General features: G+C 36.3%; 2 protein-coding genes across 5 annotated transcripts in view; one reads left to right on the top strand and one right to left on the bottom strand.

Moving 5' to 3' along the window:
- LOC129379920 (uncharacterized) overlaps window positions 1-22,345 on the top strand; it is a 37,621-nt gene that overhangs the window by 4,239 nt on the left and 11,037 nt on the right. The window lies entirely within an intron of this gene.
- LOC129379918 (zinc finger protein 638-like) lies at window positions 8,449-18,032 on the bottom strand. 4 transcript variants are annotated; one of them, XM_055060864.1, is made up of 10 exons: window positions 17,955-18,032; window positions 15,326-16,621; window positions 14,722-14,783; window positions 12,957-12,995; window positions 11,921-12,863; window positions 11,258-11,319; window positions 10,363-10,401; window positions 10,058-10,252; window positions 9,755-9,979; window positions 8,449-8,774 (listed from the first exon to the last, which is right to left on the bottom strand). In XM_055060864.1, the coding sequence occupies exons 2-9, from the start codon at window positions 16,547-16,549 to the stop codon at window positions 9,811-9,813; spliced, it is 2,733 nt and encodes a 910-aa protein (XP_054916839.1). In that variant the 5' UTR covers window positions 16,550-16,621; window positions 17,955-18,032; the 3' UTR covers window positions 8,449-8,774; window positions 9,755-9,810. The 4 variants fall into 4 exon arrangements, with proteins under 4 accessions (XP_054916839.1, XP_054916838.1, XP_054916840.1 ...); XM_055060863.1 differs by lacking the exon at window positions 17,955-18,032 and adding an exon at window positions 17,758-17,948; XM_055060865.1 differs by lacking the exon at window positions 17,955-18,032 and adding an exon at window positions 17,758-17,948 and having other exon boundaries at window positions 10,058-10,201.

The raw sequence follows: 22,345 nt of genomic DNA, 5'->3' as shown, positions 1-22,345 counted from the left end.
AAAACCATAGAGCTTTAATAATTAGAAATAGTTTCCAAATAATATCCAAATGTTGTGAATAGATTTTATTTTTAAAAGAGACCAAAGAGAAACAAAATAAACTAAAACATAATGAATAAAAACACTGCAATACAAATCAGTCAATACATTAAAGATTCATCATGTGAATAAGATAATTTGAGCAGATTGTTTGTTGTCAGGTGACTTTGTGATGTTTTCTGTTTCTCTCAGAGTTCCCTCAAACTGTCAGAGGAATATCAACTTGTTGACCTTTGACCCTGATGGAGATAATGTTAAATGCAGATATGGATCTAATCCCACTGACTATGAGTGTTACATTTGCACAGCACCGTCTGTCCTCAGTCTCTCATCAGTGAGTAATAAATGTTGGTGTCAGTTTAGAAAATGATCAAAGGTAATTAAACTGAATTTATTGATTATTTGACTATAAATCACTAATGATGAAACATTACTCTGAAACTTTTTCAATAACAAATATTGTATGAACAAAAACAACATAAATCTATTAAATATAACATTGTTAATATTTCTCTCTCTGTCCTCCTGCAGGCTTGTTCTCTATCATTCAGTCCAACTAACAGCAGTAATGAAGGTTCATATGCAGTTCAGCTGATGATGGAGGATTTTCCCAGATGGTCAATCACTTTGACTCATTACAATGGTTCAACTTATTCATGGAGCCCCAGCAACTTCATGACCCAAATCTCTGTCCAGTTTGTTTTCAAAGGTTTGATTTTATGTTTCAATCAGTTTGTTTTATGTCACAAAGAGAAAAACTGGTGTAAATACATTTAATATTTAATAGTTGTCTGTTTAAAGCCTCTCAATAACTACAGATTATTAAAGGACATCAAGCTTATAAATTCTAGATACAGTAATATAATACAGTAAGAAGAAGATCAATTATTATCAAGACAGATTATTTGACCAAAGTGTAAATTTACTGAATTTTATTTTTTAAATGAACTGCCCACTTGTTCGTCTGGACCAGGAGTCACCAACGTGGAACAAGTTTTAAAAATAGCCATCATCATCAGGGAGCGCTGCCAAAGAAATTATTTCATTTATTGTTTTTACAGTGAAGTAATGACATTTGTTAGTATTTAGACTTTTTAAAGAAGGTAAATTATAAAATTTTCATAAAATAAATTGCTTTATGCATAAAACTGTTTTCTATGGTTAAAGTTCAGAACTATGCAGACGCCTGCAGCTGTCTGGCTGCTGCCGCTCTGCTGACCTTGAGATTTTCCTTGAAGAAACTTTACACCATCCTTCTGATGGTGTAAAGTATTCATGGAGCCCCAGCCGCTTCATGAGCCAAATCTCTGTCCAGTTTGTTTTCAAAGGTTTGATTTCATGTTTCAATCAGTTTGTTTTATGTCACAAAGAGAAACACTGGTGTAAATAAATTGAATATTTAATAGTTGTATTTTAAAGCTAATCAATAACTACAGATTATTAAAGGACATCAAGCTTTTAAATTCCAGATACAGGAATATAATACAGTAAGAAGAAGATCAATTATTATCAAGACAGATTATTTGACCAAAGTGTAAATTTACTGAATTTTATTTTTTAAATGAACTGCCCACTTGTTCGTCTGGACCAGGAATCACCAACGTGGAGCAAGTTTTAAAAATAGCCATCATCATCAGGGAGCGCTGCCAAAGAAATTATTTCATTTATTGTTTTTACAGTGAAGTAATGACATTTGTTAGTATTTAGACTTTTTAAAGAAGGTAAATTATAAAATTTTCATAAAATAAATTGCTTTATGCATAAAACTGTTTTCTATGGTTAAAGTTCAGAACTATGCAGACGCCTGCAGCTGTCTGGCTGCTGCCGCTCTGCTGACCTTGAGATTTTCCTTAAAGAAAAAAATAATAATTTCTGAAATTTTCAGAAATTCACAATGAACAAATTGTGGAGAAAAAAAAAAGATCTTATGTGTCAAAATATCTTGTGGGGGTCAAAGGGCACGCCAAAGCTTAAATCCTATTGGTCGGTTTGCTTTTGTTTATTTGGCAGCTTGGTGCTTTTTCTGTAAGCAAAAAATGAATGAGTGGAGTTTGATCCTCCCGTTGGTCTTAGAGCGGCTTGGACCCCTGCGGAGATTTTCACCGTGATCGGTTCTGGTGGGTCGCCGATTTACAAGCGACCCGCCTGGAGAGCTGCCGAGTCCAGTTAACGAACATCTGCTGCTCTTCCTGAGCATCACGGTAAGACTGAGGGTTAAACAATTTAATCAAGTCGAAAGATTCCCCAAAAGAGTAAAAACTTGTTGCTTCACCTTGGTTGTGAAGAAAGATGGTTGTGCTCCTGCAGGGCAGTGATAGTTTAGTGTGTATCTTCTGATCATAGGACATTTTTTTAGACGTCTGCTGGTGTCGTCCAAAGGATGAAGGAAAAGCAAACTTTTGCGTGCCCTTTGACCCCCACAGACTCACACTGATGTGAGGTACATACAAGATGTTTTGGCACAAAAGATCTTTTTCTTCTCTCCACAATTTTGTTTAGCGGAAAGAGGCTTATTCCTGATAACTATTGTCAGTTATATTAATATGATCAGGAAGCATGTAATCATATTTATACATAAATTATCATAAAGGCTGAGCCAAGAACATTTCTGCCTGTATCAAACATGAAGCTCTTCGTGTTGCTCTGTTCCTGTGAAGTTGAGTCTCAAAGAGGTTGGTGACCCCTGATCTAGACAAACCATCTTTAATATGTTTTATTAGTTTCTCTGCATTATTTTTCCCTGCGTTGCTCCAGTGGATCCTGCAGCTCCGTCCTGCACAGCAGGTGAATATCTGCCCAGGTTTCTGCCTCCAACTCCTGAACATGGAGCTCAGTTCTTCATAGACCTTAATGAGAAGATAGAAATCAGCATCAGAGCAGAGGCGACTCAGTCTGTGAGTAGAAAATAAATATAGTCTCCAATTAAAGATAAATTTTCACGGCAAACATTTTGAAGATACTATTTAATGCAGGTTTGAGGGCATTTTGCTGATATAACCAAACAGACTGATGTGTTTCCTGTGTGTTAAAGGATCACTGGGATCCAGTTCAGCGGACCGTTCAACATGGTCAAGAGTTCATCTGGTTCAGGATATTTCACCCTGAGTTGGACGCCGTCTTTCAGTCAAAATGATGATAATGAAAGTCATCCCGTCTGTTTTGCTGTCCAGGCAACGTCAGTATCTGATCTGATCAGAAGTTTCAAATGTTTCCATTTTCTCTATTTAAGTAAAAACACAGAAACGTATCTGAAAAAGACTGATAAACATGACTAGTTTACATTAGTTAAAGGAAAAGGTTCAGTGATACAAAATGTCTTGATGAAAATCCCTCCTGATTCTGACAGGTTGCTGAAGCAGAAATCCATAAGATCTCCAAAATGAGAGATTCCTTAAAAAATAAAATCTCACCAGATCCTTCAAAGAGGCTCTGATTTTGGGAGGCGATGTAAGAAATCCTCTGCATTAATAAAACCTAGAACCAAATTTTGACTTGTTTACTTCAAACTTTGCACAACTGAACTTGGACCATTAAATCGTTGAGGTAAAAAATGGCGGATTCTCAAAACTGACCAGCTGGAGGTCATGACCTCCTTTATCAGTTCCACAGAAAACGTGGCGACATCATAACAGAGATAATGTTATAACAAATAGAGAAACATGAACAGAATGAAAAATGATGTCTATGCAGCATCAGGAGAGAATAAAGTTACATTTTATTTTATTACAATATAAAGAAATAATATAAGTACTAAAACACTGGATTTTGCATAATATTTGTCCTTTATGGTTATTTTGAACATTAATAAATGAAAAAGAATTTAATATTAATGTTGTGGTTCAATTATCTCCCCAGTGCCTCCAGTTCTGTCTACCAGTCTGAGCTTCGATGCGTCATTGTGACGGTTTCAAACAGTGAGTTTTTCTTCTTGATCATTGATTTATCTTTTATTTCCTGAACTCATGATGTTTCTGCTGCTCTTATCCCAGCAACCTTCACAGCGACTCCATCTCCTCCTCCTAAAACATGTAAGTGGGACGATGAGTCAATTCTTTATTTTCATCCTTGATTTATTTTTACCTTTTATTTCCTGAACTCATGTTTCTGTTATCTTAGCTGTGACTCCAACCACTGTTGCTCTCCCTTTGACAACTACAAGTCCTCCTCCTAAAACATGTAAGTGGGATGAAAACAGGACTGAAAGTAACAGGAAGTTGTTCTTTACTCCATGTTGATCTCTTGCTCTTCCAGCTCATGTTAAGGTTGTGAAGCTGAAGATCAAGACTTCGATGTCACTGAAAGACAAACAAGATGAAATGGAGAAAGCGGTCAGTGAGTCCTGGACTTTAACACAAACCATCACAACCTGAGTTTAATCCTAATTAATTTATCCCAAATGTTATTTCATAACTTAAATTAATCTGTAAAGTAACAAAGAATTAACTTCCATGCTATAAATATGAACCAATTAAAAATATATTTTAGTAAACTTCACTAAATAAAGCAAAAGTTTATAAAGAATGAGTGATCCAGATCTTGTTGCTGAAAAAAATACAAAAAGTCCAAAGATAATAAAAACTATCAACATTTAATATTTAGTTTGTAGAGTTTTTAAATGATAAAAAACCTGCTAGATTTTATGTTTCATATCTACAATATTTTAAAGTTCCTCTTCTGTATAAATCTTTATTTTATTAAAATATTGTGTTGTGATGGTTAAATTCAACTCTTGACTTTTTTCCATTTTAACTAGAAGATTTTAAATGACTGTATCTAACATAGATTTCATGTTTTCTTCTGCAGATTCGAGATCAACTGATTACAGGAGGGCTGCCTGCAGACATAAAGGTTCACCTGCTAAGCTTCGGTATAGCTAATAAAACAGCTGCCCCCTAGTGGCCAAACAGGAGAATGAATCTGATCCCTGCAGGAAATTTGATTTAAGCTTCTTGTATATTTTAAATACTTCAGGGAGTTATGGTTGTTTTCAGTAATTTAGTCTGTCAATAGTTTTCTTTTAATAAAATTAGGAAAACTTTCACAAATTATTATTATAGATTATTAATACAAAGTAAATAAGGACAATATTTGGCATCATGTTTTTATTAAAGCTGATATTTACAGAGGGATTGCTACTCTGTGTTCATGTGCAGCATTTCTATCTCTGGGATTTTTATTCAGCTTAAAATATCAAATGCACTGTAAAACATTTGAGCTGCATTTAGTTGTGTCTACTATCTTCTACTCTATAAGTCATGTTACTCAGCACTTAGTCTTTCATTTATGGGTTAATCAGTTGTAGTTTAATCAGTCGGGTTTTCATCCATTTAATCTTTTTATTTTGTATTGATCTTAAACTGATTGTCATTCAATTTTCTTTATGAACATTATATTTTATGTGTATCAATTCTTTGTAATCAATCTTCTGTATAACTGACATGTGGGGTCACTGAGGGGTCATTGAGGGGTCAAGGAGAGCACCTTGTGGTCTCAGAAACCAGTCTGAGGCTGTTTAGGACGGCAGGGAGGAGAACTTAGTGGAACGCTCCAGTGAACTGATAAACTCAGTCCCACGTCCTTGAGAAGAACATTCTGTTCAAAATGACTCCTGGATTATCTGTGGGTAGAAAATCATGATGAAGGAGAGCGTCCATCTCCTGCCTGCCAAGGTCAGGACGGCCCAGGTAGAAAACCCACCTGGACACAGCCAGGTATAAATGAATGTGAGCTACAACAGTTGGTCAGATCACTGGTGAGACACGGTGCTCTCTGAAGACGCTTCTCTGTATCTATCAAGGTGATCAATGTTTCCTTTTGTTTGTGATCATCAATGATCATGTTGGGATGTTGCTGTGATTTCATGCTTTTGATTGATTGAATAAAATATTGATTGATCTGTGATTGTTGTCAGTTTAACGTTCGGCATCTAGAGACCTGGAGAGACGAGAAGAGACGACGAGCAACAGCAGAAAAATCTCAACGGTTGTCAGACTAAACTTAGTGATGACAGTAAACAGAAATAGTTCAGTGGATTTTTATATCTGTATGAAAAACTTTATGCAATAATTTCATAACGATAAGTCTGACCTGAACCTTCAGAGACACATAAAGACAGTTACAAAATCAGCCTTCTATCTTCTGAAGAACATTTTCAGGATGAGAGGACTAATGAGATCTAGAGAAACTCATTAATGTGTTCATCTTTAGTCTCACTGATTAATGCAACAGTATCTTCACACGTCGGCCTAAAAGATCCAAAATGCTGCTGATGGGATTCTGACTTAAACCAGGAAGTTAGAGCTCATCACCCGGTTCTACAGTCCCTTCACTGGCTCCCTGAAGCTCAGACGTTAAAATACCACAACACAATAAAGATCTGCTTTTGTCATAGCAACCTTCCAGAGCTCTCAGGTCTTTTTTCCAGTAGATCTGGTTGTGATCTTGCAGAGCTCCTGCTATTCCTGCCTCCAACACTAAACCACAGAGCTCAGTTCTACCTGCATCATTCAGGCTATTTTAATCACCGTCAGAACAGAAGCTAATCTGTCTGAATAGGCAAAACATATTTAAAATAGCAGCCAAACAAATGATGGCGCTCATTACAGCTGATTGTTAGACCCACGTTTTAAAAATAGGTTTCATTGGAATCTGCCTGATCCGTCCATGAAAGACCTTCCTGTGAGTTTATTCAAAACATGGATTCACTGGAAACCTGATATTCAAATCCACAGTTTCAGGGGATGGATGACCTGACAGCCACTCAGCTAAAATATTTGATGTTCATTGAAATGCCTGGACAAAAAAACATTAAAATTACTGAGTTATATAGTCAGCAGGCAGAAGAACAAATTAAAACATAATATCTTTAAAGAATCTGATGATCTACAGATTATTTCAATTAAACTTTGACTGCATAACAGGGTTTCCACCAAAGTAAGTAGCAGTTTAAATTTCATCTGGAAATATTTCTATAAAAAACAAGCAAACAAAATCATAATATGGATTATATGTCAGATATTATTGGTGTAAACTGCAGAGATAAACTGCTGGTCTGCAGCTATTAAAGTCTGTATCTGGTGAAACCAGTGGTGAACTGGTATTGATCAGCTCTGATCTGTGAACATCGTAAATATTCACTGAAACACAAAAACTGACAAAGAGAGATAAATAATTAACCTGGTAGTGCTGCAGGGTTTAGAAAACTGAGATGAAGCAAAAATAGATTCATTAGTTTTTAGTTAACAAAACTAATCTTACATTCCAGGAAATGTTTTTCTGATTATTATGAATCAGGTGTTTGACATTTCCAGGTTCATTATGTAAATACAGTCTATTAAAAGATTTTCCCATGTTTCCAATAATAAACAGAGAGAATAAGGAGAGACTGTATATAGTCGTCTGTCTCTGATGATCTTAGTTTAGTAGAACTGAGTCGTTCATCATGTTGCTCTCTGTGCTGCTGCTGCTGCTGATGGTCAGCTGGGCAGAAGCTGCTTATACTGGTACTGTGTTTACACACACCTCTAAACGTGTCCAAGGAAGCAATTTTACAGTAAGTTTGGATTTTCTGAAGTTTTTTTTATGACCTTTTTAAATTATTTTTAAATTGTTTTGTATTTAACACTTCTTCACCTTAAATCTGCAGTTTGTTCGTCGCATTAAGTTGAGCTTCAGCTCATGTGCAGAGGGTGATTCATACTTGGGTTCTACTAATAAGATTGATGAAAGCAGCGGTGAATGGTGTCTGAAAGAGCATACCTGGAAGTACAATGGTTAGTTTCTACTATTACCAGGACGGGTAACTGAATCTCAACATCATACAAAAATATCCAACATTTTTCAGTTGTTCCCAAGAAGTAACTAAATCTAAAATTCTTCCTGAATTAAATTTCTTGTCAGTTTTCTGGTCTCCTGGTCTGTAAAGTTTTCTGTGTTTCTGAAACTCTGAGTAACATCAGAAATCTTCCCAATATCTTCTATTAAAGGTGGGATACTCCAACCTGGATAAATAACAGAAACGGTGTTTCATCTGGGCGATTTCTGATCACATATGAGCTGAGAAAACGATCCGACATCAACAGACCGAACTCATCACCACAGACCAGCATCATCCCTCTTATCAGGTAATTCAGTTTTTACATCATGAAAATAAATACCTGAAACAATTAGTGTCTTTAGCTGAACATGAAGAATAGTTTGATTCTGTTAATATTTTTAATTTCTTTCTTGTAAAGCCGAACCATAGAGCTTTAATAATTAGAAATAGTTTACAATTAATATCCAAATTCTGTGAATAGATTTTATTTTAAAAGAGACTAAAGAGAAACAAAATAAACTAACACATAAAGAATAAAAATACAAATCAGTCTGAAGATAACAAAATTACTTGTGCAGTAAAATGACACCAAGTGGATGGATGATGGATATCAGCCTTTAATAATATAATTTATGATGTTTTTTATTTGTTCATTGCAGTTTATTGTTGCTCCAGTCGTGAATAATCTCTAGTGAGGATCAACGTGACACCAGAGTCCTTTCACAGATATATTTTATTAAACTGTTATAAAACACAAAAATAACTGCATCAATCCTTCCCCTCAACACTGACCACAGATTTGCCAGCACTCTTCTTCTTCCCTTTAATATGGAGCTTCGTGTTTGGATGCTCCAGCTTGGCGTCACTGGTGAAGACGAGCATGTCGAACAAATCCTGTCAAGCGCCGCTTTTAAAAAAGCTTTTAAGCAAAATGGACAAAGAAAAACAAAGAAACAGAGTCATAATTTTGATTTTCACAAAGTCCCTCCTTCTGTTCCACTTCAATCAATTAAAATTCAAGCAATTATCTCTTTTTTTTTCTTTTTGTGTGCAACTGCATGTCTGTTTTCAAAAAGAAAATGTTTTGTCTAAAGCCCAATACGACTAAAGATTCTCATTTTTCCAGGTTGTTATATGAAGGAAGGTTTCAAGGAAGCCATTTTGTTTTAAACATTAATTTAGAAATGTCCATTAATTTGCCCTCGTCCAGCCGGGTAACCTGTGTAATTTGTGCAAGAGAAATTTTGAGCTCGTTCACATAAATGTGCAGATTTTCAACACAAGAAAGCTGGAAATGTTCAACTTTTGTTGCTGTCGCTGGAAACTTTCACGTTTTTCTGTCGTTTGTCGCTTCGCAACGACAGTAAAATGGGAAATTATTTACATTTAATCAAATTTACTTTCATAATTATGGGGTAAAAATATTTTCAGGAGTACTTTTACTAAACTGTACTTTTGACTTATGATGTATTTCTGCTTTTCCTTCAGTAAAACGTCTGGATTTTTCTACCCACTGAATGAAAAATAAACATGTTTTAACCAAACACTGACCAGCCAGAGACACACCTGCAGATTTACTTCCAATCTCTTCAGGTCTGTGTTGAATAAAAACAATTTGGAAAAATTTCCTTTAGTCTGATTTTGTCATTTCATATTTATAGTATTTATATTGATTAACTTTAAGTTTTGGTCTGTCTGATAATATAATTTTTAAATATGAAATGCTTGATAATTTGATCAGTTACTCAGTACTTGAAAATACTTTTTACCAAATACTTTGTTATTCTTAGTTGAATAATTTCTTCTATGGGTATTTTTTACTTTTACTTGTATATGGATGTTTTAATGTTGACAACCTTACAAATAAAACATATTTTCTTTGGTTTTCTGGTCACATACCTGATTGTTGTTGTAGATTCCTGCCCTGTGATTTCTCACAGGGACTCTGTGGACCATCAGCTCTTGTGATCCGGATTCTGTTTCTCGTTGCTCCGTCTGGGTGATGAAGACCGTTTCCCATCTTTCCTCCCGGAGGACGACCGTCTCTCATGACTCCCTGAATGTGAGCGACAGGGAAGGGAGGACGGCTTTTTGAGACGTGGAGACCAAGAATGAGACGGAGACCTAACAGAGGAGCAGAATGTGGCTCAGGCGGATTTATTTATGATAAATTGGTTCTGCTTTTTCTTTCTCCTGACAAACCTGCGGCTGTATCTGCGGTCATAAGGCGATCTGGTCCGAGAGCGAGACCGGGACCGGGAGCGAGACCAGGACCGGGAGCGAGACCGGGACCAGGACCGGGAGCTGCTCTTTTGACCCTCTGAACTGTGATACTGATGGAGGTTACTGTCATCATGCCAACGGAACGGTAATGTCAATGGACCTTCAGCTTCAGCACTAAAATTATGATAATGAAGATTTAAAACAAAACTGTTTTAAATCAGTTCAAAGGACTCAAGGTTTACTTCTTGTTTTAGGTAGAAGGGTTTTAGGTAGAAGGGTTTTACCTGAGGATTGGTAGAACATCCCCGTCCCAATGTGGGTATCTGTGGAACAAGAACAAACATAAGAAGTTCTTCTTTTCTAACAATGTTTGTTTGATCCATGAGTTACTAGATGAGTCAGCTGAGATTCTTTAGCCTAGCATAAACAGCTGTTACCTATGTAGAAGGATTTGGCGACTAAACCCTCCTGCTGTCTTTTTACCTTTCAATTTTACAATTTTTGTGTGAATGATTTTGGGATCCTGCTGCCCAGCCGGGACATGAGCATCAAGACCGTGGAAGGGTTAAAAGACAAATGAAAGATGTTTTTTTTTTCAACAGAAATATAAGAAAAAAGCCAGAATTAAATTTTTAATCTGAGAAATTTGATTTCAATTTGAAGATTCCCATGTCAATCTGAAATATATCGACTGTCATCTGAGAATTGATATTCATTTGATAATTTTGGCTTTAATTTGAAAATTCTGACCGTAATCTTAGAATTCTGACTTCAATTTTAGAATTTCAACATTATTTTATTTTTAATTTGAGAATTCTGATTTTAATTAAACAAAAATTTATTTTCTTTAGAAATTTGAGAATTCTTACTTTTCTGTGATACTTTAGAACATAATTTAAGACTTCTAACTTTAATCCCAGAATTATTTACTTTAATCCAGCCAATTCAGAAAATATAAACAAGTTTGGTAATCTTATATATCCTAAAACAGAATTATTAATGTCACACAGTGAGAAAAACAATTTTTGTGCTTTTTTCATATATTAAGCATCTGAGTTCAATTTGGTTTGAAACACCTGAAATGGATTCGTCATCTTGCATAAAGAAATGAAGGACAGTAAAACAACAGATATTTTTCATTTATTTATTTTAAAAAGCCTTTTAAAATAAAGGACCTACTGTGTCCGGAGGATTGAGCAGCTCTCCAGGTGAAAGCTGGAGTTCTGGTGTGACAGCCAGTCCTGGGAGCCGGAACAACAGCATATTCACAAATATTCAACCCAAATCAGTCAGTTATCGCTGACACCATTTCAACACAGTGAGATTTTAATACTACAGTGCTTTAGATATTATCCACATTCTTTGTTGGTTTTCTACGTTGTGTCACATTCCAGCCACAAACCTCAAATTGAATGTGGTTTTATTTAATATACAAACACAAAGAGAAGCATGTATACTTTATAAATGCTTTTGTTTATCTATTTGTTCAACCTGTCTGTTCACACAAACGAAAGTCCTGGCACCGTGTTTAATTCCCAACAGGAAGTCGTTGTTTTGGCTAGTGGAGTTTTGATCTTTCCCTACACTGCCCCCTATGGGTGTGGCATGGTTAAAACAACTTGAACCAGTTGAATAATTCAGCTGGTTCAAGTGGATGATTTTTTTTTTAAAGAGTTTTGGCGTATCGCTATGGCGTTGGCCGCCATCTTGTCTTCTGAGTTGTTTCGTGTTTCTAGGACATGAACAGCCGTCGCCGATCTCAGCTCTCGTTGCTTGTTCAATAAAAACTCAATAAATGTTCTAAAGCTTTGCTAACATCAGAGGAAGCTAGCGTTCACTCACCTCCATGTGGAAGCACCTCTTGTTACAGATGGAGCAGGTGTGTGGGAACCTTGTCTGCATGGCTGATATATAGTCTTTAATCATGGCGAGTGTTGGCAGATGGTTGGAAATAAAGCTCTTAACAGGCGGTAATTTGATCGGAGACACTTTTGTATATGAAACGGCACAGGGTAAAGCTTTCCTAGTTTCACATGTTGCTTTAATGCTATGCTTCAGTTTAGCTTTCTTTGAAATTTTCACTCTTTTTTCTTGACCTTTAACCTTTGAACTGCTGGGCTTTTTGGATTTGGACATCACCTTCAGAGTAGATTGAGTAGCTGTTATAGACTGGGTGTCTTTCTCTGTTGGTTTGTCACATGTTTCCAGTGGTGACTCTTTCCTTCCAGTGGGATTTGGATCGTCCTCAGTGGTTGTTTCCATTGTGTCTCTAAGGGTGCTATAATTAGCACAATGTCCGTAGTCAATCACTTTAACTGGCTTCAGAGGACCAGGAAGCGTTTGATCTCGGCCTCCAGGTTCGTCGTTTTTAGGTTCGAGAGCTCGTCTCTTCTTCCGCAGGAAAATCTCACGTAAAACCAGATGTAGATTTTCACAAGTCAGCTGATCCTCAGGGTAGGACTCTAGTTCTTTTAGGTCCTCTTTGTCCAGTCCAAACATGTTTAGGACTTCGGCACCTGATTCTGGAGTATACCTGGCAGGAGTTTCTGGTTCTGGATCAGCCTTTCCCCCTACAAACGGGTCGGTTCTGGATTGCTGTTCTCCTTTATCCCCTGAGGAGCTGACCGTGCTGGACCTGCGGCATTTCCCCCGCGGACTGCGGGAGCGAGATCGTGATCTCTGACTCTGGTGATGCCGCAGGTTGTTGGACTCCTTGTGACCATCAGCTTTTACTTTTTGCTGTTTCAAACTCTTAGAATCTACGAGCGACTTCTTTTCTTTTTTTCTTTCACCAATAAAAACAAAAAGGAAACAGAAATGAGGATCAGATCAGTAAAATCTGCTGCTGACTGCCTCTGTTTCGGATGCAGACGTTTACCTGGGAAGTGGTTGGATCTTAGCGACCCACTCAGGATATCTGTGGAACCAAAAATACTAATTTAGCACAAGGAAGAAGAACCATAAAGAACACATTACAAAACAATTCAACTCCTAAATCTAAAAGTACAACTGACTACAAAAAAAGATTAAAAAATAATCAGTTGGATGTTTTACCACTTTTATTACTTTAAAAATCATAATCAACAAAATGTGGATTTTTTAAACAAAAAATAGAGTCGATACTATGGATAAAACTTATAAGTTAATATTTAATTGAGCTGATCTAAAGTTGACTAAGCTTATAAATCAACAAACAATTAACTGATAAGCAGCCATTTTGTTAAAAACTCTTGTTTCTCCTGTCTTTTCATCATAAAGGGAAAAAAAATTCATAATATGCTGAAGAAATTGTTCAAATGTATTTATGTTTCTTATAAATACATCTTAACTTGTTTCAAACAAGAAACATGAAAATATTGTAACATTTTGCGCTGTATTCTTTTAGGTAACAATCAACTATTAGTCATTTTGAATTAAACTGAAAACCTAAGGAGTTTATCGAGTGTTTATATTTCCAAACAAAACCGCATAAAGTACATTTTGCTTCATTTTGCACCATCTGGACTCCGCCAGTTTCTCTCTTTGTTTCTGTATCTACGGCTGACCGGCAGCGCCCTCTGCTGGACGGCGGCCAAACTACAACACCAAAAGAAGGTCGACTGGAACAAGTTTTGATTTATAAGTCATTAATCGTTTGTAGATTTTTCTTAGTTTACATTCAACAGCAGAGATAAAGTAAACTAAGATATAACAAAGTTTAATATTTTGAATTATCATTAAGTAATTGAGCCATTATGGAAAATATTCAAATATTCATTACATTGAAACAATCCAAGCAAATTGTATTAAGGTAAATGATTAACAAATAATATTCAGCTTCTGCATCACAAATCTGGAACAAACTTCCAGTAAACAACAAAATAGATGAAACACTGAGCTCCTTTAAACCTAGACTAAAACTACCTAGTTGCTGAAATGTGCCAATCAAATAAACTTGACTGATTTATCCAAATAAAATTACAATAAAGCTTTTCTGGCTTTTAGCCAATAAAAATAATGTTTCTAATTCTAGCTTTGCTAAAATTACCAATATTTTTAGCAAAGCTAGAATATTGCTTCTCTTGTGTTAGAGAAGCAACATTTTTCAAAAAAAAGAGTTTATTCTTACTTCACTTCACACAGTAAGAAAAAATATGTTTGTATCTTTTTATTAGTTGTATGTAAATATTTGGTTTCAGTTTTGAACTTAGGCTTTTAAACTAACATTAGTCTGCACTATATGACCAAAATGTGTAGTTTGAATATTAAGCATTTTGGAAAAGTTTGGAAAGTTCTTGATTTGTGTGTAATCTGAGAAAAGGTTATTGAAAAAGTATCAAAAAATTCTGAACCTCAACTGTACTTCAGTTAAATCCATCACTTACTTCACATGTTTTAATTAATTTTTGATAGCACATTCAGTGCTTCTTTTGTTGATTTTTGGGGAGTCAAAAACGGCTAATTTTGTTGCTCCTGGTTGATTTGTACGAGAAATAAAAATGGTAAAAACATCCAAGGAGGTGAACAGATTTTATAGGCACTGTGTGACAATCTTCAGGGAAAGGAGGAAGGTAGTTTCTTGCCACAAAAGGTTGTCTACCAATAAATGAACCAAGTATGAGTTCAGATAAAAGTGTCTGAAGGAGAATCAGGTAAAAACTGACTTCAGCTGCAGGAGAATCCGGTTCCCAATGTGGTTCGTTTCATTCAGGTGGAGGAACCAACGCTTGCAGAGAAAAAAAAACATTTACAATTATTTTTATTTAGCATTAAAAAAACATTACTGGACAGTTTTGTCACCAATCAAAGGGTGTAAAATTGAGAAAAATTTGACCTCTAAAGTAAATTTTTTGTCGGCAAAGAATTGACTGTAATCCAAAATGCATCATTTTATTTCATTATTTCCTCACTAATGAAAATAATTTCCAAATTAAATGAGAATGAAGTCATAATATTACCACAATAAAGTTGAAATAATACGAGAATAAAGTCGTATTTAAATTTTATTCTGGTATTATTATTTATTCTCATACAAATTTTTTTCTTGTAATTTGAAAGATAATGACTTTTATATCTATTGAAAATAGAAAATCAGGGTTTTTTTTACATTCTGTGCAATAATCGCTACATCTAATAACCCTTTGTGTTAGACTACGTACATCAATCACAATAAATAGAAAAATGAAATTAATTTGAAATGTATAAATAATTCAAATCAATTAATTAATCTAATGTAGCACCAGAATGTAGTTTAAATTAAATTCTTACCCCCAATTTTTGACATATTACGTCGCAGAGCGAACACTGATGGGGGAAAAACCTCGGCGTGACGCCATTATAGTCTTCAATCATGGCAAGCGTTGGCTGCTTGTCCTCCAACAGTTTCATTTGCTCCAACACCCACTCCCGGACTATTGAAGGAAGTTTGCTTAAATTTGACATCTGGTCTTTACGGTTTTTGCCGAGTGGCGTTTTGACAGAACCTTTCTCAGACTTTTTCGCTGGCTTGTTCTGTAGATGCTCGTCCAGCTTCAGTTCTGATTTATGTTTTACATTTTTCTGCTGCTCTGGTTTCTGCTTTTCTGTTGTTTTCTGTTTGTTTTCAGCATTACTGTTAGAAATGACATTATGTGTGGCAGATATTGCGTCCTTTTCCTTTACTCGCTCAGGTGGATCACTATCTGTTGGAGCCACAGAAGTCTTCTCTGAGCCTAATGCAGTTGTACTTCTTTTATCTGGTGGTAGCTCATCTACAATCCGACTATTGTTGTTCTTTTCTACATCCGCATAACTAGAGTCCCTCACTTTGCTTGGCTTCAGGATACTTTTTAGTTTAGGTTGGTGTTCAGAAGACTTTCCGTTTGTTTCCATCTTGCTAAAAATCTGATGCAAGACGCAGGACAGTTTTGCAGGATTGACCTGCTTCAAAATGTGGGGGTCGATTTTTTTCAATCCGTCTTCGAGGCCGAAGCTCTGAAGAATCGCAGCGACTGGTTCTCCGGTATGTTTTAGCTGACTGAACTCAGACGACAAAATAAATCTGCCTGGAACTGGGTTTTCTCCTGACCCTGGAATGGACGGCCTGTCGTCTTTCTGCTCACCAGACACAACCTCCATTCTGCCATCAGAACCAGACGAAAACGCTGGTGGATTGTTGTTAGTATTTGATTTGAAAATGGGGAGCCAGTCCAAGGAGAAATCACCTAAATCAGCACCTACATGGGATGTTGATGGCCTTGCAGAGGTGGAAGTAAAATCATTTCGTTCACTAAAGCAAGTCTTCCGGTTCATACCATGATGTTCTGCATGTTTGACACGGTCTACCAACTTATCATTATCCGATACAGATGTGGTTTGAGCTGCCAGGTAGTTGGCAAGAGATGAAGAACCAGAACCAGAACAAGTCAACCTGGATGCAGGTCCAGGATTAGAAAATCCCTTGGGAAGTTTTTTCGCGGATGGTCCATTCTGGTTCTGGGTGGATTGTGACATGATGTAAGCAAACTCCAGATCTTCAAGTTTTTCCAAATGAGATAAATCCTTAGAGAAACACGCTCATTAAGCCTGAAATCAAAAGAAAAGAAAATATAGCTAAGAATATATATATATATATATATATACATGAGTCAAAACGAAAGTGACATTCTGTCATGACAGCAAATTCTGGATGATAAATTGTCCCAGAAATTTTTGCGATGAACGATAATGTTTTGAGAACATTTTCAAGTCATCTAATGGTAGAGGAATAATAATCCAAGAACATATCCTAAAAGATTAATAAACTTTAAATTCTAATTAATATTTAACACTCCACTGGAAGACATTTTAACTATCCAAAATAAATAAACAAAATAACAGAAACAACAAATAAAATAAATTATGAAGTCTGTAAACAAATTTCTAAAGCAGGGAAAGGAGAAAAACAACAAACCATGCAAACTGAAATTTGTGAGATTGTTTTAATTGATCACAGAATTAAAACTCACACAGTGCTTCATTTTCAGACAAATTTCCTCCTTCCACTCAACTTCCCATTAGGACACTTGAATGAAACAGAACCAACAGCTGGCTTCTCTAGGAATAAACGTTTGTGGGCACAACATGACATTTCTGCATTAAAACTCCCATTTTATAAGTTTTGTTGTATTTTGATTTTCTGATTAACTGAATTTGTGATTTTCAATCAGCTGTAAATCATCAAAATTAACAAACAAAGGAAATGTAGCACTATGCACTTTTTGATTTACTGAAATAACTTTTCTAATTACTTGAGGCACAGTTGTATATAACTATATTCAACAATAAAATTACAAGTTTACGACTCAATGTAATTTTCCAGGTTTCCTTTGATAACTTTTTACTAAATAACAATAAAATCTACTCTATTGTTTGCTAACTAGAATCAGAAAGCTTGTTCATAATGTATACAGTGAATTATTGCATTATAAATAAAATCCATTGAATTAGCGCTCAGAAATTAAAACGTGAAACCAAACTACCGGTTCAGCGGAAGAAACACCGACAACATGTTGATAACGGATTCATGTCTGACGATAAATGCGACACTTTATCACGATGACCTAAAAACAAAACACTGCTTTGCTCAATGCTGGGAAATAGTCTGCAAAATCCTCCCCAGTTATAACCAAGGACAAAAACCATCATGTCAGAAAGAGGACTTATAAGTCACAATCACCTACATCGACAAATTCAAGTTATTTCCTTCAGTGATGCTAGCAGGTTCAAGCTAAGAATGTAATTGCTAACGGCCGACGGTTAGTGACGTCACGGTAAAACTAACAGACGTTTAGCAGGAAATTCTTGCAAAGGAAAGCGGCCCAGTTTTATCGTTCATGCTGCGGTCTGACTGCTTTGCTGTGCTGAAAACACCGTTTACCTGAAACGACTGAGCCCGGAGGACGGCAGCGGCTCTTCTCCTTCTCCTCCCAGTTTGGATCCAAACTGCTGCCGACTGCTGGCCGGGAGGAAAACTGCAGTCAGAGAGATGGAGGGATGGATCTCGGAATCGATCGTGCAGAATGGTACCAGGTCGGGATTCGAACCAAAGACCTTGTTGCTGTAAAGAAACAGAGCTTAATTTTGATATTGATTAAATATTTTTTGACAATATAATGACCTCATATATACTAAGGAAAACCAACACAATTCAGAAGCTAACAGACTGACAAAAAGAAAAAAAAAACCTCTAAAGTACAGCAGGAAGCAGTGATAGAAATGTAAAAAACAAAGTAGAAACATTTCTAAATGCTTATGTCAGGAAGTAGGTGGAGACTGTGAAGTGCACAATTCAGAGACCGAGATCTAGACAAAAGTCAGGGAGCAAAATCAATTGTTAATGCGCTAACAGCCGGAAAACAGAAATACATGAACTGAGGAAAAATCTGCTCTAACAAACTCAGAGTTACATTGTTGCTTTATTCACCTCTCAGCTAACAGAGGCGGAGATTTAATCTTCAAGGACCAAACAAAGGAAAACAGACGGAACAGTTCAACCTTGCACGCTCATTCACTATCATTTCTACGGGATGTGAAAACTAAACACTGAATCTCCATGCAGGGAAGGCCACGGGAAAGACAGCAGGTTCCCAGATAACCCATCTGGGAAACTTCAGCAGCAGTGGCGAAGCTAGACTTTTTTTCAAGGGGTGGCCAAAGGGTGAGCAAGGCTTTATCAGAGGGTCCATATGCAAATGATGAACAAAAGGAAACAAATATTTTCTCACACACACTCAAATTAAAATGGTTTATTTAACTAAGATTGCCATGACCAAACAAGACGTTAAACGGCTCTATGGAACAGTGAACATGTAAACTCAGAGCCCAGAATATGACCAAAAACAAATTCTCAAAAATAAATAAATAAACTGGTGCTTCTGGTGTGCAATAGGTTGTGCTGGGTGGGGGCAGTTCAGTGCCATTTCCTTCTGCTTCACTGTCTTCCTCCCCAGAGTCTGACTCTGAATCTATATCACCCTCATCTCTCTGGAACTTAATTGGAAATGCATAAACAGACACAATAAAAAATGCAAAAAGCATCATGCTAACCTTTAGAATTAGGCTTATTGGATTTTAATACTTAATAACTCTCTATCACAGCCTCTCACCCGCTGGTGATACACTTGGGCCTGGAATCTCCTGGCTGGATTCTCCAGGTTGGTCACTGCTTCAGGGTTCTGTCTGGTCCTGGTCAATGCTGCAGGGTTCTGTCTGGTCCTGGTCACTGCTGCAGGGTTCTGTCTGGTCCTGGTCACTGCTGCAGGGTTCTGTCTGGTCCTGGTCACTGCTGCAGGGTTCTGTCTGGTCCTGGTCAATGCTGCAGGGTTCTGTCTGGTCCTGGTCTGGCCCTGGTTTTTGCCTCCCTTTTCTCTTCATTTGGGCTCTACATAAAATAAGAGCCTGGTATTTAGACTCCATGACTGTTTGGCAGAGACAACACTATTTTAACTATTATTTAAACTATAGTTTTTAGTTTTCTGTAGCTAGCTAAAATAATACTAAATTAAAAATACATTAATTAAAATTAATTAATATAACTAGTTAGGTTATAATTCAAAGCTTTCATATGACATAGCCTACTTACATTTCAGTCATTATAAAACTTAATGGTTTTTCACATATTCTTACCAAATACATTTCAAGCAAGAGCTGGGAGATATAAAACATTACAGGGCAGCATGTGCACTAAAACATATGTGAAAAGAATCTGTCTAAAATACGATCTATCAGCACTAGCATGGCTAATATAATAAACAATGCACTATGCAGCGGTGCACAACCATTTTTGTTTTCCTTTTTAGAAATGTATGACAAGTGCCGCCTCTCATTAGGAAGGTAACAGCGGTTACAGCTGAGCGGTAAAATGTAAATACCTGCAAAACTCCTGGATGGTGTAACTCTAGAGCCGTTGATGTGTTTTTGAAAAAGCAGGAACCACATGTCAGTTTAACCAATGAACAGCGTCGGGCATCGAGCTGCCTTCAGGGACAGTCGGAAATTACAGTTTTCCTGGCAAATCTTTGCCGATCTCATAAGTATTATGTTTTAAAATTACCATTTCCAGTGGGGTGGCTGTAGGGGATGGCCAGGGCTCTGTTGGGGGTGGCAAGTGCCACCCCGGCCACCCCTCTGGCTCCGCCACTGTTCAGCAGACACATCTTGTTCAGTTAGTTTGTACACCCTCTGCAGCTGCACGGAAAAACATCTCGACTATGATACAATTACATTTATGTGACACATAAAAGAACACTGTATGATGCAAATAAAACAGTTTCTCTTTAAAGAACAATCTACTTCACAAGACTTAACCTGCTGGCAGGGAAAATGCTGGCGAGCCAACAACACTAGGGGGCGCTCATTATAAACACTGAGGCTAACTGCAGACTGATACCATTCAGGAAAGGAGAAATCAAATTAATTAACTAACAAAAGGTGGAGGAAAGATGGTAGAAACAAAATCTAAAGAAAAGTTGTGTAAAAAGGAGAACAGGAGGAAATAGGAAGGAGGAAGCCATTAAATACAGATGATGTTTTGGTCATTCAGGGTTAAATAGAACTTTATTTAAAATGGGAAAACATCCAACAGGAAAATGTGAGTTTTGTTTTCAAGAAGACGCAATAAAAAATGTTTTGTTCTGTTCAGATATCCTGTTGAGAAAAGGGAATTAGTGCGTTTCTGCCTCACCACCAACACCTGCACTTTTTTCCAGTAGATCTGGTTGTGTGATCTTGCAGAGCTCCTCCTATTCCTGCCTCCAACACTAAACCACAGAGCTCAGTTCTACCTGCATCATTCAGGCTATTTTAATCACCGTCAGAACAGAAGCTAATCCGTCTGAATAGGTAAAACATATTTAAAATAGCAGCCAAACAAATGATGGCGCTCATTACAGCTGTTTGTTAGACCCACGTTTTAAAAATAGGTTTCATTAGAATCTGCCTGATCCGTCCATGAAAGACCTTCCTGTGAGTTTATTCAAAACATGGATTCACTGGAAACCTGATATTCAAATCCACAGTTTCAGGGGATGGATGACCTGACAGCCACTCAGCTAAAATATTTGATGTTCATTGAAATGTCTGGACAAAAAAGGACTAAAATTACTGAGTTGTATAGTCAGCAGGCAGAAGAACAAATTAAAACATAATATCTTTCAATAATCTGATCATTTACAGATTATTTCAATTAAACATTGACTGTATAACAGGGTTTTCACCAAAGTAAGTATCAGTTTAAATTTCATCTGGAAATATTTCTATAAAAAACAAGCAAACAAAATCATAATATGGATTATATGTCAGATATTATTGGTGTAAACTGCAGAGATAAACTGCTGGTCTGCAGCTATTAAAGTCTGTATCTGGTGAAACCAGTGAACTGGTATTGATCAGCTCTGATCTGTGAACATCTTAAATATTCACTTAAACACAAAAACTGACCAGGAGAGATAAATAATTAACCTGGTAGTGCTGCAGGATTTAGAAAACTGAGATGAAGCAATAAAAGATTTATTAGTTTTCAGTTTGCAAAACTAATTTAGGCTACTATTTTGGGCTGAACTTGTGCTAAGCTAATATACGAACCATAAGCATGTTGATTCATCATTAATTTAAGATGCAGAAACAACAGATGTCATGATTTATTGCTGCTTGGGTTCTGATTTTTTTTGCCATATATTGCCAAGTTTACGTAATTTCTTTATTTTCATTATTGGTAGTAAGGTGTCGCAATATAGTTCATCACTTTTAGTTTAGTTTCTTGGTTTATGTGTGTTCTTCCTTTTGCATTTGTTTCTCAGAATATTCAGACTTTTTACACTTTCTTTTAAACCTACAGAAATGAATTTTTCAGGCTATCTTTACCTTAGTTTGCCCTCTGCCTGTTTCGTGACAGCAAAAGAAAACAAAAAACAAAAATCCCCCAGTGTACTGGGGGATTTCCTTGTTGGACCATCTTTTTTTATTTTTAAAAAATGATTTGAATGTACGTGGAAAGTGATCATATCTGTTGTTTTGGTTAAAACATGTTTTTCATTCAGTGGGAACAGAATCCAGAAACTTTACTCAAGAAAAAGAAGAAATACTTTATTTAACATTATTCAAGTACAAAATAGTAAAAATACTCCTAAAAGTACGTTTTCCAAAAAAGTTACTTATGTGAATCAAAAATAGATTTATTATTTTTCAGTTTGGAAAACTAATTTTACATTCTAGGAAATGTTTTTCTGATGGATATCAATCAGGTGTCTGAATTTCCTGGTTCATTATGTA

This window comes from Poeciliopsis prolifica, unplaced genomic scaffold, assembly GCF_027474105.1.
Source record: "Poeciliopsis prolifica strain line A6 unplaced genomic scaffold, Auburn_PproV2 SCAFFOLD062, whole genome shotgun sequence".
Taxonomy (NCBI): Eukaryota; Metazoa; Chordata; class Actinopteri; order Cyprinodontiformes; family Poeciliidae; genus Poeciliopsis; species Poeciliopsis prolifica.
The sequence above is the reverse complement of the archived record's forward strand: the minus strand, read 5'-3'. Positions and strand labels throughout refer to the sequence as shown.